Source organism: Amia ocellicauda, chromosome 23 (assembly GCF_036373705.1).
Source record: "Amia ocellicauda isolate fAmiCal2 chromosome 23, fAmiCal2.hap1, whole genome shotgun sequence".
NCBI classification, from domain to species: Eukaryota; Metazoa; Chordata; class Actinopteri; order Amiiformes; family Amiidae; genus Amia; species Amia ocellicauda.
Window position 1 is genome coordinate 5,785,201 of NC_089872.1, and position 19,886 is coordinate 5,805,086.

General features: G+C 37.4%; 1 protein-coding gene across 1 annotated transcript in view; it reads right to left on the minus strand.

Moving 5' to 3' along the window:
- LOC136718738 (potassium voltage-gated channel subfamily H member 1) overlaps positions 1-19,886 on the minus strand; it is a 117,776-nt gene that overhangs the window by 58,075 nt on the left and 39,815 nt on the right. Inside the window, exons 9-10 of the mRNA XM_066696453.1 lie at positions 11,816-12,015; positions 7,777-8,029 (exon numbers count right to left, since the gene is read on the minus strand). Of these exons, the coding sequence (XP_066552550.1) occupies positions 7,777-8,029; positions 11,816-12,015 (453 nt within the window). The remainder of the gene's footprint in view (positions 1-7,776; positions 8,030-11,815; positions 12,016-19,886) is intronic.

Consider the following 19,886-nt stretch of genomic DNA (forward strand, 5'->3'; position numbering starts at 1 on the left):
TCATTGATAATTGATAAAAAACTACAATTCCTGGACAGAATCAATTCTGTATCACAGCCTTACTTGTGAGAAGTCTGATTGTAATAGACCAATTCATGAATACCAAAGGGTATGCAACCCATATATTTGAAAGACCCATCTGTTCCTTGAGAGACAATAATTAGTTCTGTTAAGTAATTAAGAGTTGGGCTGGAATGAAGATCAGAAAACCCACAGCCCTCCAGGAGCAGGGCTTTGAAAAAGTAGAAAGACTTCATATGTGATAGCAAGACTGGGATGTAGTCTTAATTCTACTAATTAAGAGAGTGTGGAAGCCTACTCATTACTTTGTCCAACTTACTGTAAGCTTTCAAGGTTTGTGAAAAAATTGGACTGAACGAATGTCAAGAGTCTGCTGATTTCAGCAGTCTTTCAGTCACAATTTCAGTTGGCCTATTTGGGCCACGGCTGCGTCACTCTCTTCCTGTCATTTCCTCTTCTCAAATCTCTTTGTTTAACCTTTAGTCTCATTAAACATTCTCTTCAAGAGGCACATTGTTTTATCACAGTTGTATGTAATTGCTGCTGCTGCTGCTGCTGCAACCTACTGGTGTGACGCAAGAGCCCACACAGCTGTGGCTCCAGCAGACAAGGCCCAATCTCTCTTATCTTATTCTGAGAAATAAGCACAAATATGCAGAATATGTCCTTATTGTTGAATTAATCTTCTGCAGATGGAATTTTAAGCCATAAATTAGCAATAGTGTGGCTTTTTTCTGCTTCAATACACATCTGACTCATGTTAACTCGAACACAACTCCAAATGTTTGTAATTGTTCCATTTTTGTTTACTTCTGCATGACAGATAATAATGTATTTGTTAGATTAAGTTTGTCATTTGGCATGGTAAATTGATTTTATTATTCACATCTCATATGCTGGGGTATAACACAATTGAAGAACCAAACAGAGAGAATATAAAAAGATTGCTGAAGAGTTTTGTCCCTGTATCCACACTCCATCAATGCAAAGATACTCTACATTCATAATTTGACTGTACAATGACACCATAAAATTACTAGTGTCACTAGTGTGTACAATATTCTTCTATTTCAAGCTATGCTGTACTATATTTTTTCAGAATTACTTCAATAACTTTTAATGGTCTCTTATTCTGAAATAACATTTAAACAAACAAACCAAAAATGGTAACAGATTTATCCATTATAAGCAAATGCCACTTTTACTGCAAAAATAAAAACACACAAAACGTTGGAAAAGCATGACTTTTCAGTGTACAATTTTGCATTACACAATGTACTCTTTTGTCTGCTACAAATCAAAAAGACTACAGAGGAATGTGCATGATTTGGTCTTTGCTTTCATTACTAGAATAAAACGGCCCATGTCCAAGAGAATTGTCTGAATCCGCCTGATTGATGAATAGGAAGCCTCTTTATCTCTCGTTCCAGCCCGATACAGTTTTTTGATAGGAATAACGACACAGACAATTTAACCTCTGGAGAGGGAGATGCCTGCATCTGACTCATCTCGATGTCTGTAGAAATACTTCAAAATGTGCAGGAAGAGCCTTACGTGAGAAGATAGACCCATGGCGATCATGATATCAGTACAACACTTGACACCTGTTCAATATGCATTTTTCATCAGCATGTCTTAAAACACTTGGGTGGTTTGTCACAGGAGTAAAATCTCATTCTGCATATGTCAAACTACCTTCTGCAAATCCGAATGGCAATTGAACACTGTGATTTCCACATTGTGCAGCATTTTGGGACATTACCATATCTTAGTCACTGGTCACCAAACCCCAAACCATCTATACAACTCTCAGACTGGTATTGGAAGTCTCTCACATTTCATTGGCTGATGGGAGCAGTTGGCAGCACCAGTGGGAGGTCAGTGACAGGTCATAACTTCCTGCCAAGCCTCAAAACTCCGGGTGCATGTATTAAATAGCTTTACTTCTGCCAACCTTAAAATGTTGTTTCGGGGTCACTTAATATTGGGACGCTTGTGACCCAGTTGTTTATTAGTGCCATCAATCTGAAAGAGACCCTTGACAGCAGCCCCTAATGTGCTCCCATATGGATTCTTTAAATTGTTTAAATGAATCATATTACTTTTTCCAGATTAGGACAAACCTGGTCCTTACTTACGTGAATAATATTGAGGTGTTTGTCTCAAATGATCTCTAAAGTACTGCATTTAAAAGAAAACCTTGTTTAATCAAATACTTTATCAAATCGATGATCTCTGAGACCAGGGAAAGGAACATTTTTCTTTATTGACTGTTTGTCTGTTTTCAGATGAGAGTGCAGTTCCAGCAGTTTAGCTGAGGTTCACAAAGCTTGCTGTACATCAATCAAAGACCTCAAAACAATGGCCCCTGTAAACGGAGACCAGTCTTTGAATCGAAAGCGCACAACCTTTATGTTTTCAAAAGAAGCCTGAGAATTTCACATGGAAGTCAATAACGTCATGGGTCATTTACTGGTAATGAATTCTCGCTTCTCTTGCACCATGAAAGGCAATTTGGTCATACATAGGCCTGCGAATAACTGAGCAAGACAGAGCTACAGGCCACGGAAAGACAGACATGACCTTTTTACAACTGACAGAATAATTCACTTCACGGGCTATATGGTGCATAGGGTCAGTCTCAGGTGAAAAATGTAATTAAAATCAAAATGGTAAGAGACTGGTTATTTGGAGTGGGGCGAGAGGTTAAACATTGAGTTGACCAAGGAACAAGAATAATGCTTTCCTGCACCAGCAGAGGAGAGCATCACGAAATCCTTCTATGATTCATTAAATGTTAGATGGATCCCACAGGAATGGAGAGGCCACTTATTTCTGAATCATTGGTGGCATTGCACATGGAGAAAGTTGTAACTCGACTGATTAAATAAGTAAATGATTCAATTCGTCTGACAAAGAGTCCAGATGGCATGAAAGCCAGTGAACCTTTGACTCACAGGAATGAGACTTGGGGCCAGATTCAATTAAATATTGACCCACGCAGTAATGGCAAACTACAGACCTGGACTTAATAGACGTTATATTTATGAGCAGAAGAAAGAAGCATCTGAAAATAAATACAGCTGCCACAGAGTACAGGTTTGTATTTTTCTATCTCATTTCATCCCAGTCTTGGTCTATATAGATTACTCCACAGAAATGGCATGAAGGTTTTAGTCAAGTGGCAAATCGAGCCTTGCACCCTGCTATCTTTTCATATACATTTATTTAACACAGCAACTTTTTCCACTGTGTTTGTTTTTACCTCACACAACAGTAGAACTGATGCAAATTATTTTTGCATCTGCCAAAACAGACTCTGTGAAGTAACGGCAGACATTGTGCACAGCTTATTGATGTGAAGAATGATCATTTGACAGGTTTCTTATATCTTCTAAAGGTACTACAGAGCCCTGCCATCTGATTAAGGTATGCTAATGGAGCAACAGTGTAATCTGCAACTTTAAGTTCAGATGGGAGACCCAGATGGGAAAATCCAGCCGCAGTCTATACAAAAATAAGCTTAAGCATCTCACAATCTTTCACTCTGACTCAAAACTTTAAACTCAAAACTTACTCAGGTGTACACTATTTCAGTCGTAGCTGAATATTTTTTAACACAATTGTGTGTCACTCAATTGTATCGAGAGCATTGACTGCTTTCCAATGCTTTCTCAATGCTGTTTGTGATGACATATGGAAGGCGGGCACATATTGGTGTGGCACAATGCCCTGAAATCGGTGGAAACTAGCAAACATATGTGCAACACCAATACACTTCCACCATCTACTTCAAATAAATAAAATTTCAAAATCCATAGAAAAATTTGCTCTTATGCAATTTGTATTTTAACTATGCTTCTTTATGCTCCTGCTTTTGTATTGTTAGCACTTCTATCATTTTACTGCAACTGCTCCCATGCCTACTTCTACCTTTAGCACATATCTAGGACTTAACTGAATTATGTCTTCACTTATCAGCTCATTGGACTGTAGGCCTATTGTATTTGGACTGATTGTATTACGGCACTTTGGAATGCTTTGAAATGTTGTGTAAACTGTAAGTCCCCCTGGATAAGGGCGTCAGCTAAGAAATAAATAATAATAGCAAAATCAATTTAAAATAGTTATTAAGCAGCTCTGCATTGATATAAATATCAATCCCACTCTGCATCACAGTCACTAAATCTGCCAGTTCTACCTTTAACAATGTCCTGATGCTGAGCTGGCACCATTGTGAGTTTAAAACAAGCCTGGTATCACAAAAGCCAAGTCACACTTCCTCATGTAGGACAAGTATTTGAGCTCAGCGTGTCTGGCAGTGGGATGAATGAGATGTGACACGGAGGTGTAGGGGGCTGGCCGATGGCTAACACACGTGGTTACAGTTTCAAGTGTCCTGTGTGTTTATTTCAGCCCTCTTGTTTTTTCGTGACAGGGCCGTGTTTTCTTTTTTTATCTTCTCTGCCGGCAGCACTGGCCATGAGGACTGGGCCACAGATGGTATCACCGGAGGTGTTTGAAGTTCGTTTTTTAAACCAAATGGATGAGGTGACAAGACGGCTTTTTACCCGGCACACCTCTGAAGGAACTTATAAATTTGTCTCGGAATATTAAGCCAAGCAATGCCGTTTTATTTGCACTCCAGCACCAACTATGTTGACCTAATGAAGAACATTGGCATATTCATAGTATTTTTCTTCTTCTTCTTCTTCTTAATAATAATAATAATAATAATAATAATAATAATAATAATAATATACAAATTTAAGACAGTGACTGTGGGCCCGATATTCATAGGGTTTGCACACCACGGAGAGGGGTATGCGTATCGCAATTGGCTATCACGCACAAATGCGCATTATTTGCTATATATTCAAAACACCGTCTTGCGTGTCACAATCCATTCTGCGCCACTCACCACATAATCATATGCATGGTGCAATATGGGGTGAGTTGCTGAAATTATGCTGATTCCTGCTTCATTCGTAGATGTGAACAACACTAAAAACAGGTTTTGCGACGCGCAAAGTAACGCGTTGAAAACGATGGTGTTAACATTACAGGATGTCAGCGACATTACATCACACAGTCCACAATGGGAATTTTCTGTTTTTATATATGGTTTTATGTGTGCTGCATCAAAACAAGTCCCTAACTCTATATTTGACTGAATGGCAATACATAAATACATACATAAATAGGAAAAGTAGCATGCAGCGTGTATCCGTGGTCATTTGGACAGTAATGCTGCACTGTACACCCGGCAACGGCAACCCTGACGTGCTGAAGGTGTACCAGCCTCCAATTTGCCCCCTCATACGTTCTCAACATGAGTGCATTAACTTATTGTACAGGCAAATAACATATACATACAAATATATGTTCTTATTGCTAATTTATATATTTATTCGAGACTAACTGCAGTAATTGAATCCTATACAAGTAATCGGGACAGTTGGCTGTGGTGGCTGTAGGCTACTTATAACAGGTTTTGTTTGAATCTTAGCCTTGTATCTCTGTTGGTGCAGTGGTTAAGAAACAGTGCTGCAATCCTACTGGATTCAATTCTAGATGTAGGGAGATATTTGTTATATTTTTAATTCTTTTTTTTTTCTGAAGTTTAATGGCATCGGAGTAGAACAAACAGTTAAGGTGATAAGGTAATTCATAAGGCTTTCACACAGTTTTTCTTAATAAGAATTGCATTTCAATAACACAGTTCAAGAAACATGAACTAGTGGCAAATGTAAGAAAAAGCAAAGCAAATTAACTCACTGATATCCAGTAAGAGTGGATCATTAATCAAATGCAGCCAAACTAAATAAGAAATCAATAAGAATTGTTATTATTATTATTATTATTATTATTATTATTATTATTATTATAATAATAGGACATCCAAATATGTGCTCAAGTAAAATAAATACATTCTTTTTGTCAGAAGGATTGTAAGCAAAGTTTTTTTCAAAAGATAAAAATAAACTCACTTTTTGAGTAAGTAAGTAAGCTAATGAATAGCTAATCAATAATGATATTGTGGCTACACAGCACTACAGTAGGTGCTGGACACATTAATGATGGACACACAGCAGTAGTAATGTACATAATAGCATTATGTTTGATTCTGTGTATGTGTATTATCCTGCAGTAAGACAGCAATTATGGGTATTGTGTAATATCTATTACTACTACGTCCACAATATTGTGTTTGTACCACAATACTATGCATATGAGCCTCGTTGTGTGCTCTGTCAGGACAATGTACATGTACTTGCTAATGTTGTTCTCTCATATATGAATCTGTACAAATAACTGAACATTTCAAACATCAAAAACAAGTACAAAAACATGACGTTCCCACTGCCTTTTATTTATCCACCTGCAGAGTCCTGTTCCTTTACACTAAGTGTGCCTAATTACTGTGTATTTACACTGTAATTACTTTACAGTGTAATTACAGTGTAAATAGGCATAATTACACTGGTAGTTAAATACACAGTAATTAGGGACACTTAACGTAAAATGATACCATACATTCAATAATTGTGTACTACTACTAATAATAATACTAATACTAGGCCTAATGTTTACAATTGTATTATGACACTGTGTATTAGTTGGTACCCTGGTCGCTATTCTTACATATTGTGAAATGGCACTTTTGTATCTGCACATGGGCTGACTGAGACCCTAATCACAGGTCTCAGCATATGAGGAATCACCGGTCATATTCTCATTCTTAAATCTATTATGTATTATTTTCAGATGCAGATCAGGGTAGAGGTGTTTAAAGGCAGTATAAAGACCATACAAATTTGCTCCCAAGATCTGTGCTGAATGCAAGCTAATTATGAGCAGTGCATTCTCATTGGTCACAATCTGGGGAGTTCATGCCAGTGGATAAATACAGCAATTGCCAGGAGCTTCTGGTTTTATTATTCTAAAGCACGATTGCAATGCTCTGTTTCTTGCTCCATTTGAAATGTGACCTCATTACAATCCAGGGTCTCGTTTTGGTCTTTCTTGCAGGCGAGAGATTGGCAAAAGGGAATTGTAATAAAACAAAATAGCAGAACACTATACTTTTGGGCACAAATACAAGAAAATAGGGCTGGTATCCCAACATACAGACCTTAAGGGACATTAAAAGTGCAGAGAATGATGGCTTTGCTGCTATTATTATCTATTTGTTTTTGCTGAGACAAGCAATTAACAGTCATAGCTTCCCAAGCAGTTAGAAGAAAATAGGTTTATGATCCACATTTCTGGAGGGCAAAAAGAGTTAACAACGATCAGTTTAGTGGTCCCTACAACAGTATTAGTTGCATATAGCATCGAGAGGACTTCTACCTATCTCTTGTTCACTTTGAATTTGAAACTTGCAAAGAGAGGGCTACTTATTTGCATTTCATATATATTCAGACCAAATAAAACATTATAAAAAACATAAGACATAAAAACAAATTACGGCATATATGAGCTCAAACAATTATTCAGATATAAACAAAAACAGAGCTTCAGACATTATGCAGGAGCGAGAATACAGCAGCAGAATGTTACATTTTCAAAAAAATCTGTTTCTCAGCAGAAGCAAAATACATACAGAGCAACCAATTAACAACCAATTAGGATTGGAATGGGCAGCAATGGAGTGAACACCAAGTTTAACTTGAAACAATGCATACAGAGTGATTAGTGAATGCTTCTATAATTTCAGAACATACAAGACACAAGGTTAAACACCGAACTTACCTAGAATGGCCACCACTTCATCATCCTGTATCACTTCTAAGGACCCCGACACTACAAAGCAGAGGCTGTCCACACTTTCACCTGCGTGATAAATAAGGTCCCCAGGAGCACAGTGGATGGTCTGAAACTCCATGGCTAAAGCACGCAAGCAGCCATCACTTGCCAGTCTGAAGGCCGGGTGCTCCTTAAAGACTTTGCGGTTCAAATGGACGCATATGTCTGCTCTCATGTCCTTTGGGCAGATCTGTAACACCTAGGAGAGAACCAAAAAAGAGGCTGAAAAGGTTTGTAACCAATGCAGACCAAAAAAAACTGGCTTTAATATTTACAGGACACGTGTTGTTGCACAACCAAGAGGCTTCTAAGGTAGCTTTCCAGATGCACAACCAAGAGGCTTCTAAGGTAGCTTTCCAGATGCTGGAGAAATTCCTTCAAAGGCAGTGAAAGATAATCGCAAGTTTATGCACATTTTAAAAAGAACCTCAATCTCTCTGGTTACCAATTCATTTTTTTATTTTTTAAATAAAGAAAACTATAGAGCCAAACATTGTCCCTTGCTTTATTTGGATAACCCAGCTGTATTAATCATTTTGACATCTCATCACTTTCAAATCCCACGCGCCGTTATATAGACGATTAGGAGTGCCTCAGTGTAGAAATACAAAGGCCCTCTCTTGACTCCTAACTGGATTGTACTTTTCATCATTTTAGCACTCAGATGCACCGTTACTCACCTCCACTTAACAGTGACTTGTATAAACGACACACTTAAAATATGCTGAGCAGATTTCTGTATGAACTAAAAGTGATTAATTTCCATGTATGGCTTGCTAAAGCTATTGCTTGTAGTCTACAGAAGAGCCATACATATTGATATAGATCAGAAAACAAACAACAACAACCATCATGACTGATATTTATCCATAAGATATACTTTTTGTCAGGTTTGAATGTGTGGTCTACAGCGTGTGAAATATTAAATGCCAATCTAATCTACTTGTATTGAACTTGTATTGAAGGTGAACTCATTTAATTTGAATTAAACCAATGCATTTGGAGAGTGTACTTCAGGAAACTGTTTAAAAACCAAGAAAACTTGGAGCAGGCTAGGAGATTTTATTAGCAGTGTTCATGCACAATAGCTTTCAAATGTTTGGGGAAGTCAAGGCCCCCCATAAGACCCAGGAATGGTACTCTGAGTCACATAGACGCCACACGAAAGCCAACACAACTTTATGCATCCAGAGTTATCGAAGGCCATGCAAACTTCTCAATGACTCTCCAGATCCTTTAGTGTCTGTCTGTGAACAGTTCTGTATGGGTGGTATATGGTCAATTCTAGAAAAGTAACATTCAAACATGTTTCTCCCTTTCAGAAATCCAAAAATGGTTACAGAATGGGGGTTTCTCCTCCACACCTGTAAAAGATTGATCAGAAGGCAAGCCATATAGCAAAAGAGCAACCAATAGTATGAATGAACTGACTGGGAAATGGATCTGCATGAGGCAAAAGCACGCAACCCTCAGTAGCTCCCATTGTGTGCTTTTGGAATTAATTTAGTTCAGTTTGGTGGTGAATTTCTGTTATGAAGGAATTTCTAAGTCAGTGCCACCCCAGTTTGTCTTTCATATGGGCTCTACAGTCATTGCATCGACACAACTGAACCGAGCAAAGTACATGCTGCAATCTTCTCTGCTGCCACAATGCAAGGACCTTAAAGCCATGTTTAATTAATGAGGGCAGTCTTCTGAAATTGGTATCTGAAAGCAAAAATCAATATATCCTGGCCTCAAAAGACTGGGCAGAAGGCTTCTATTAGTCGTACAGTATTTTCTTTTTAACCACCACAAGCTCTGTTAGTCCAATTTCAGATTTTGCAAACAAGAAAGATTTTATTGTTTGTCAGGCAGGACACTATGCCACGGTCTGAAAAATCCTTTCTTCACACATTAACAAAAGGGAATGAACTACAAATTAAAAACAAATTCCAATTATTTTACAGTCACGCACTGGAATTAGGATAAAATACTTTGAATGTGTAGTTTTATTCCTGACCATAGTATCAATTACATTTTTGTATTATGAGCTATTGGGTTTGGCTTCACTTAATGCTAATGTAATTGAATCCCACTGGATGTAAACATTGCATGATCTTGTGTCTGAAAAGTAAATTAATAACTCCAGAAATAATAGTGAACATTGTCAGTTTGACAAAGATACCTACAGTTACTGCAACAGATCAAATATGCTTTATATAAGTGTGTATCACGTGATGGTTTATACCATATATGCTCTTAGACTGCACAATAAAATAGGATTATCTTCCAGACATTTCTGCTTAATCTAAAGCCGTATAGTTATTTGCCTGAAATCAAATGTCTTTTCACAAATAAATGGTTTAAAAACAGGAATAATAATACCGCTATCTCTCACTTATTATCTCTATTTGATGCATTTAATATAATGTTAAATGACTATAAGAGCTTTAATTTGAGTATTTACCTTGGGAAAAAAAGCTTCAAAGACTTACAAAATTCTTCCTACCCTAGGTCAAAAGTTCTTAAAAATGTTTATTTTTTCCTTTGCAAAATGTTTGCTCCTTTAGTGTGTGTACGGTTTTAACCATTTCCTTTCTACTGTTAACTGTGTGCCATGACTACAGCATTTTGAAAGCAGTGTCTGTGAAACATACAACTTAGAACGTAGGGTGGCAGGGCCTATTAGCAAGCTGTTAAAACATCACAAACGAGTGCAAAAACATGACACGTGCCTCTGTCCAGCACACTCCCTTAATTTATCCACCTATAGAGTCCTGTTCCTGTAATGCTGTGGATCTATTAATATATTATAATGACTCAGTAATTGGAAACATGAGATGCAAATGTATTCAGGGCTGATGTTAAACATGCACATAGCGCAATCGAATTTTAATTGCGTGAAAGCCCTAATTCGACTGAATATAAAACATTTTGAGTGATATTTGCGTGATGTATTCATCCAATAGCTGTGCAAAGTTGTGCTCAAACAGTGGGAATAACAGTGCACTGTGGAATGTGCAGGCGGGTTTGCGAGGCACAGGAAACAAAATCTATATTCCAGTGCTGCTCAAAACTTTGCGCCATGTTAAAATATCTCTCTTTTTTTGGGGGCAAATTACATTTTGTTTGGGAGGCACACATTTTTGAATATCGGGCCCTGTATCTCTTTCAATCCTGTCAAGAATATTTAGAGATTGCCTGTTAACATGATGCACTAATATGCAAATGCATACAATAAATAACAGCAGTCTTCCTCATAAAATTATCTGAATCAATCTGAACTAAAGTGAAAAAACTCTTCAGGTTTCACACTGAATATCTGTGTTATTTGTTAAGTTATCCACTTCTTAACACTTGAATGCATGTGAGTGTGTGTTTGTGTAAAAATACATTCGGTAACACTTTACATTAAGTGTCCCTAATTACTGTGTATTTACACTGTAATTACTTGTTACAGTGTAAATAATCATAATTACAGTGGTAGTTACCAAATAAATACACAGTAATTATGTATACACGAACACACACTCACATGCATTCAAGTGAAACATACAACTTAGAAGGTAGGGTGGCATGGCCTATTAGAAAGCTATTCTCGTTACATAATAGCTGTCAAAATCTTAAGCAAAGCAGGCAGCACAGCAAAAGCACATCAACTTACTATAAGTGTAGGTAGGGCTGTTAGACGACGCTTTATGCAACACATTTTTGCTAAGCCATGGAGCAGCAAGCAAAAATAAGAGGCTTTCCAACCATTTCAAGCAAATAGATAGATCAAGGCAATTTAAAAGGTTAGTTTAGCTCAGACTCTAGCTAAGCAGTCTCATCAAGTGTTAGCCAAATGGAGGCGCTATGTTTCTTCTTCTTCTCTCTCTCTCTCACTCCCTCTCTCCAGCAGGCCATTTCCAGAATCCCAAGTTTTACTACCATCTACCATGCGTGCGTTGACAGACACACCAGCATGCGAGCTAATGAATGTCTGGCTTACAGTTAGAGATACCTTTTCAGTATCTATGCCTCTGGACATGGACCAGGTAGAGACGATGTAGTCCATGACCCTCTCGCTCAGACCTTTGGGAACCTGGTAGAGCTTCAGGAAGTCACGAACACTGTTGAGCATCTCGTGGTACCTGTTGGTGTTGGCATACATTTGCTGGAAGATCGTCGTCACGTTACCAAAGATGGTTGCATACAGCAGAGCTAAAATGACAAAGTATGTGTTGATTAATACTTGGACAACAGATGGTTTTGCCCATATAAAAGAGGTCTTATCCTGAAACCTCACCGATCACCCACACAGATCCACTGATATACAGCATCGCTGTGCATTGATTGTTTTTTTTTTATTGTTTTTTTACTGTTGAAAGATTTCCACTGATTGGTATTTTAGATAGCGATAATCCTTGTTCAAATTGCAGTTAAATGAACCTTTTGTTTTAGGGTCAATGGATTTTTCCTAATGGCACAGATCAATGCTAATAAGGTAAGAGAGGTTATTGTTATTTATTTATCTTTTTAAGTTGCCTATAGACAAAAACACATGCAATTTAATTATTTTAGTCACTCACTGCCAAAGCTACAAAATAATCCAGAGCTCCACATTCCAGTGTTAGCAATCAATATATAGGTAACAATATATTGACATAAAAAAAATAAAAATATATATATATATACACACACACAGCTCTGGGAAAAATTAAAAGACCACTGCAAAATTATCAGTTTCTCTCGTTTTACAATTTATAGGTATTTGTTTGGGTAAAATGAACATTTTTGTTTTATTCTATAAACTACAGACAACATTTCTCCCAAATTTCAAATAAAAATATGAATGGAATGGAATGGCTGCCATACATGTAGAGATGCTGATTTAAGAAACATTTGCAGTGGTCTCATATTTTTTTGTATACATATATATATATATATATATATATCACTCCCCACACACAAACCAACCCTTAATTAACATAAATAAGTAATTTTACAATAGTTAGTTGGAAATAATTATATATATATATATATATATCTTGAAAATAAGCAATAAGCACAAATGATGAAACACACTCACATATATATTAGGGCCCAACAGATATATCGGAACACCTTAACAGAAATATCTGTATCGGCACATCTTCCACCGATAATCCACGGATATACAGTGAGGGAAAAAAGTATTTGATCCCCTGCTGATTTTGTACATTTGCCCACTGACAAAGAAATGATCAGTCTATAATTTTAATGGTAGGTGTATTTTAACAGTGAGAGACAGAATAACAACAAAAAAATCCAGAAAAACGCATTTCAAAAAATGTATACATTGATTTGCATGTTAATGACGGAAATAAGTATTTGATCCCCTATCAATCAGCAAGATTTCTGGCTCCCAGGTGTCTTTTATACAGGTAACGAGCTGAGATTAGGAGCACTCTCTTAAAGGGAGTGCTCCAAATCTCAGCTCGTTACCTGTATAAAAGACACCTGTCCACAGAAGCAATCAATCAATCAGATTCCAAACTCTCCACCATGGCCAAGACCAAAGAGCTGTCAAAGGATGTCAGGGACAAGACTGTAGACCTACACAAGGCTGGAATGGGCTACAAGACCATCGCCAAGCAGCTTGGTGAGAAGGTGACAACAGTTGGTGTGATTATTCGCAAATGGAAGAAACACAAAATAACTGTCAGTCTCCCTCGGTCTGGGGCTCCATGCAAGATCTCACCTCGTGGAGTTTCAATGATCATGAGAACGGTGAGGAATCAGCCCAGAACTACACGGGAGGATCTTGTTAATGATCTCAAGGCAGCTGGGACCACAGTCACCAAGAAAACAATTGGTAACACACTACGCCGTGAAGGACTGAAATCCTGCAGCGCCCGCAAGGTCCCCCTGCTCAAGAAAGCACATGTACAGGCCCGTCTGAAGTTTGCCAATGAACATCTAAATGATTCAGAGGAGAACTGGGTGAAAGTGTTGTGGTCAGATGAGACCAAAATCAAGCTCTTTGGCATCAACTCAACTCGCTGTGTTTGGAGGAGGAGGAATGACCCCAAGAACACCATCCCCACCGTCAAACATGGAGGTGGAAACATTATGCTTTGGGCGTGTTTTTCTGCTAAGGGGACAGGACAACTGCTCCGCATCAAAGGGACGATGGACAGGGCCATGTACCATCAAATCTTGGGTGAGAACCTCCTTCCCTCAGCCAGGGCATTGAAAATGGGTCGTGGATGGGTATTCCAGCATGACAATGACCCAAAACACACAGCCAAGGCAACAAAGGATTGGCTCAAGAAGAAGCACATTAAGGTCCTGGAGTGGCCTAGCCAGTCTCCAGACCTTAATCCCATAGAAAATCTGTGGAAGGAGCTGAAGGTTCGAGTTGCCAAACGTCAGCCTCGAAACCTTAATGACTTGGAGAGGATCTGCAAAGAGGAGTGGGACAAAATCCCTCCTGAGATGTGTGCAAACCTGGTGGCCAACTACAAGAAAAGTCTGACCTCTGTGATTGCCAGCAAGAGTTTTGCCACCAAGTACTAAGTCGAAGGGGTCAAATACTTATTTCCCTCATTAACATGCAAATCAATTTATAACTTTTTTGTTGTTATTCTGTCTCTCACTGTTAAAATACACCTACCATTAAAATTATAGACTGATCATTTCTTTGTCAGTGGGAAAACTTACAAAATCAGCAGGGGATCAAATACTTTTTTCCCTCACTGTATTTTCTCAAACTATTGGCTAAATAGTTTTTTCAAATTACCATAAAACCGTCCTCAGTCTTCAGACAATAAATACATACCTGTTTCTTTGGTTTTACAGTCATTATACTTATTTACCATTATTTTGTTACATTTATGGTATTTTAGTTTTCGCTGGATGCTCTGATTCCACAGTGACTCTCATGCACAGCGGCGCCGCGCACACTACTGAGCGCCGTGGTGAAACAATCACGCCCACTGAGGAACACAGGGCTCATAAACCAATAAACATGTGTTTTACTAAAACCCTCATAACCGATAGAAAGTGTTTTTGAAAGCTGCGCTGCATTTGAGTATCCATGGTTTTGATTGTTTATTTTCGTCATGACTGAATATACTACAGTATACTATGGCGTAAAGGCTTAATTTTACTGAAAAGTTAATTAAACCGCTTTTCAAAATTCACAATAGCAATTAAAATGAATAAACACAGTAAATGTTCGCTGAAGATGCTGACTGGATATCAGCAAACAAAAACTGTCTCCAAATGACAAGCACACTCAGAACACAGTAAAACATCTAAAGAAAATGAGAGTGAAAAACACATCTCTCAGACAATGTTGGATAAAACGGAAACTGTACATGGTATTTATGAAACCATTTAAAATCTTACACTGTATTTTGGCTATGATTCATATTGCAATACGTTTAACATACATATTAAATAAGTTACAATTTCAAGGGCATTTTAAAATACATTTTGTAAAACAAATACAGCTATTCTGTGCTGCCTGCAGCAAGCAGGACTTGCGAACCCGAGAGAACCTGACGCATGTAAAAATGCAAATATAAGCCAATCCAGCTCTTAACACTATCATAGTATTTGCTCTAATGTAAAGAGCATGCATATTTTTCCTTTATTCTCCCTTATTCTAATTTATTTTTACAATGTTTGATTTGTGGTTGTTATTTATGATGAAAATTAAGTTTATTATGTAAAATGTAAAAATATAAAAGGTCCTGCAGTCAGTGCATATTTGACACAATTTCTGATAGGGAATCCATGGTATTCATGAGAGATCCATGCTAGAAAATGTCTGTTTTGCATGCTAACAAAACAAGTAAATATCAGCAAATATATATGTAATCAGGACATTTTGCTTACCAATTTCCGGTCCCAAAAAATCTGTATTGGTCAGGCTCTAATATATATATATATATATATATATATAAATAAAACACACACACACACACTTAATGCATTAATTTTTTATCATATGAGCTCAATGATTATTTCCAGAAAGCTAAGATGAAGAAAGAAAATGGTTCTATTGATGTAGACTACTGGCAGTAAGAACACCTGAGAAGCAAGTGGGAACTGTACCATGAAAACATGATTGTGGAAAACTAAAATACATCCCCACACTATACAATTTCATTCTGCTTTGAGATTGCCTTTCTCAGACCATTTATTTCCTCATACGTAAGGGATGCTACCTGGATACTTTGATATTTAGGATAGTTGTTAGTTTTTTTCAACTAGACAAAATTATGCACAGTGAGTGCTAAGTCTCTCAAAAACTGAAATTGGCTGAATAATATTACAATGATCTCTTATTGAACCTACATTTTTAAAATAAATGGGACTTGAGTATTATTAGTATTATTAGTTACAAATGTATTTAAAATTGTCTATTCTTCCAATTCCCTTCTACAAATGGACTGACCAGCACAGTAAATATTGAGTTAAACAGGTCTATATCTGAAATGGAAACATTCAGGAAACGTGTCAACATTTTATTGTAACTTTATTTGGAAGAATAAATCTACTAAAACTAAGTTTATACATTCTTAGTATAATGTTGCTACCATTGAAATGTTATTTATATATAGTACACTGTATAGGCTAATAGCGCTTAAAAAAACAGTAAGTAAGTTAGTAAGTAAGTTACCTTGGCTAAAGGTGCCAGCAATAATCATATCATATCAATAAGTTATTACAGGGTAACGGTGACTGTAAAAATATCAAAGAGTGCCTGGGAATATGGGGCAAGATAGCAAATCTACACTTATAGTATATATATATATATATATATATATATATATATATATATATATATATATATATATATATATATATATATTAAAGCACCACTGATAAACTGTTTCCTTCATGTATAATGGAAGTGTAATTCCTAGGCCTGCAGTCTGATTCAGCTGAGTACCCCCCACCCTGACAACACACACAATCACATCACAGCTATCCTGACTCTATCAAGTGGAACAGCCAATCTGAAAACTGCAGCCTGGGCTGTTTCTCCTTCTTGGAATAATGAAACCCATAAAAACGGAAAAACGGAACTAAATTCTCCCCCGCGAGCGTGACCGAGGTCAAAGGAACAGTAATAAGAACTGGGGAAATCGATAGATAAATAACAAAAGCTGAATTGAAAGTTCTTGCAAGCTGTTTTTCTCCTCTGAGTCACTGTGATTACTACATAGTTTCATTGTCTCCTGATGTGAAATAATTGTATCCACAGCTGGCATTGTTACCTAATTACCATAAATACAAGAATAAATACAAAATCCACAACTCCACATAAATGTCTTATGTGTGAAAAGTCCAAGATTATGGAGCAATGCAACAACCATTGCTGAATTAAACTGAACATTTCTATTGTTTTCCTGTGGAATTGTGTATCATGGTGTTTCATACACTTACCCTTGTAAAGCGTGTGAAAACCATAACACAGAATTGTGCATTGCGCATTTGGGGATGACAAAAAGAATTGGGAACATCAGAGCTTGACAGAACAGAATGGTCGACAGAAGCAAAATACCACGAACAAGAATACAACTATATTTCCAAATCAACTAGTAACAAAGCATCTCGACCGCATCGAAGAGAATAGCGATAGGTTGTAAATGGTATGCTTTTGTAGGTCTATACTTTCAATGCTTTCATTTGTATATACATTACTACATTCTATTTCACAGATATTCCTTTTGAGATAAGACATTGGCATGCACACGCACATGTACACGCACACGCAGTTAAAACCACTTCCAAGAATTGAAAGAAATTAATTAAGCACATACCACTGCTCCTGAATCAATCAATCTAAAGTCTACAGAGGCACACAAAATTGACAATAATTACAATAATACATGCAAAAACAATCAGCCGCTAAAACAAAGGCACAGATTACATTAGAAACTTCAGGTCACTTGCCTGTTGAAAAGAATGATTGTGTTTGTAATGCACAATTAAGTGGGGTTTCAAATCTAATCTGGGCCTCAGTTACATGTAACATTAGAAGACTAGCGATCACAAAAAATTACAGCAGGTAAGTGGGCACCTCGGATTGACCCAGTGGGTATCTAATTGATTCAAGAACATTATGGGGTCAGCACCTCCAGGGTCGACATCCTCCGGCTTCCAGAGCAAGGTGCTGCAGTATTACCGGCACCAGACTTTGTAAGGAAATGCTTTCTATGGCTGTGATCACTTCCAATATTGTAAATGTGAATATCTGCCTGCAGGTAAGGCCTTGAAAAATTCACAGGACCATGTGAAGTAGCTACTGAGTCAGACACCTCTAGTTTCCTGCCAAGGCACACTAATATAGAACTGATGAAGCCGTCAGAAAAATCAGCTGCTATCTCATCATGAAATATCCCCTGATGATGTCCAATGTTATGGTTTTTCTACTATGCATGGGTACATATAATGATTAATTGTTAAAGGAAGCTGTTTAATATGACATAAATCATGTAATCTGTAATCTCTTTTGTAAATAAATAAACATACAGCAGAAAAGGAAATGATGAATACTAAATAAAGAGACCAGTAATACTCTGTTTAGATTTGACAGATGTATTCAGTCCACACTTATCTCCTGGACAATAAATAAATACACCAATCAAACTGAAGTTAGGTGGAATGCTCAGAGCGCACGTAGTAAACTGTAAGAAATCCTTCAGCTAATGGTGTGGGCAGAGCACTATAAAACACATTAACGTAACTCTACTCGACTGTAATGCACTGAAAGATCTATCACTGTCGCAATGTTATACAGCAGTACTCCAAAGTTATATAACACACATTCTGAATTTATAAACCCAGCACGAGTCACACTACTCAGATTCACATTTTCAATAAGATTATTCCAATCAAAAACATTGTCAGGATTCTTTATTTTTCAGTTTCTTTGCAATTTAGAGTAGTTATAACCTAGTTATTACTAGCTGGTATTTTATAACTGGCCAGTTACTGAAGAGATAAGGATTTAGTGATTTTTTAGTGACTTTCCTAGGACCTATAGCAGTTTTTCTGTGTGTATTATTATCCAAGTGAAGTATCCAACTGTCAGTGTAACACTAAGCCACCACCAACATTTCTAACCCATCTAATGAAGGTTATGTACAGGGTCAAGGGCAGGTACAATCATTTCCACTCACTTCAGTTAAACCAGGCCAACGTCTGCATGTCACAAGTGATTGTACAGTACACAGCGACAAAATGAGAACACACCGCTTGTGCTGAGACCAAAAAACGTCCCTCCCGCTACACAGAGTTACAAGCATGCAAAACTGTCAACTGCTTATGCTCAAGGGCACGGTCTTCCAAAGAAGAAAACGAGAAAAAGGAAAATAAATAATGCAGGGGTTAAGCATTTCAGAAGCGCTTAAATGTTCCGCACACCTTGCGTAACAGAATTTGCAATGAAAAAAAGGCGTGAAGACAGGATGGATTCACGGAGAGTAAGAAGAACGCTGTAAGCCAAGAGCTGCAGAGGGGAAAGTTGACATTACCGAATCTGAAACCCATGTTGTGAACTGATACAGAGCACTGCGGACAGAGGGTGTCTGCTAGCATCAACTGGAATGCCAACCTCGCTGAAGTGCCTTTAGGTTTCGGTTCAGTTTCTGCTTCTTTCAGTGAAAATCAGAGCCAGCTTTTATTGCCCAGCAATGAGAGCAATATGCCTCAAAAAAGGTCACATCTTTACATTGCTGTCCAACCAATTTCTCGTATCCCTTAAAGAACGAACTCGAGAAACTGCCTGAGAAAGTTTCAGTTTAAACACTTAGCCATGAAAGGCATGAAGGCTAGTGTAATTACACCAGTACACACAATTAGAACATGTTATATATGTCATATCATTGTCTGTTATTAAATGTTTATACAGGCATCTATGGGATACTGTTGGTGGAAGCTAAAGGCCTGTTGAAGTCTGTATTTCCTTATAATTTTTAAATCGAGAGAGAGAGAGAGAGAGAGAGAGGTGGGTCACTGCACTCTTCTGCTGTTGAAAGCAGTACAATTTTAACACTAGGAAAGATATGCATAATTTCTCATCTATAATTATT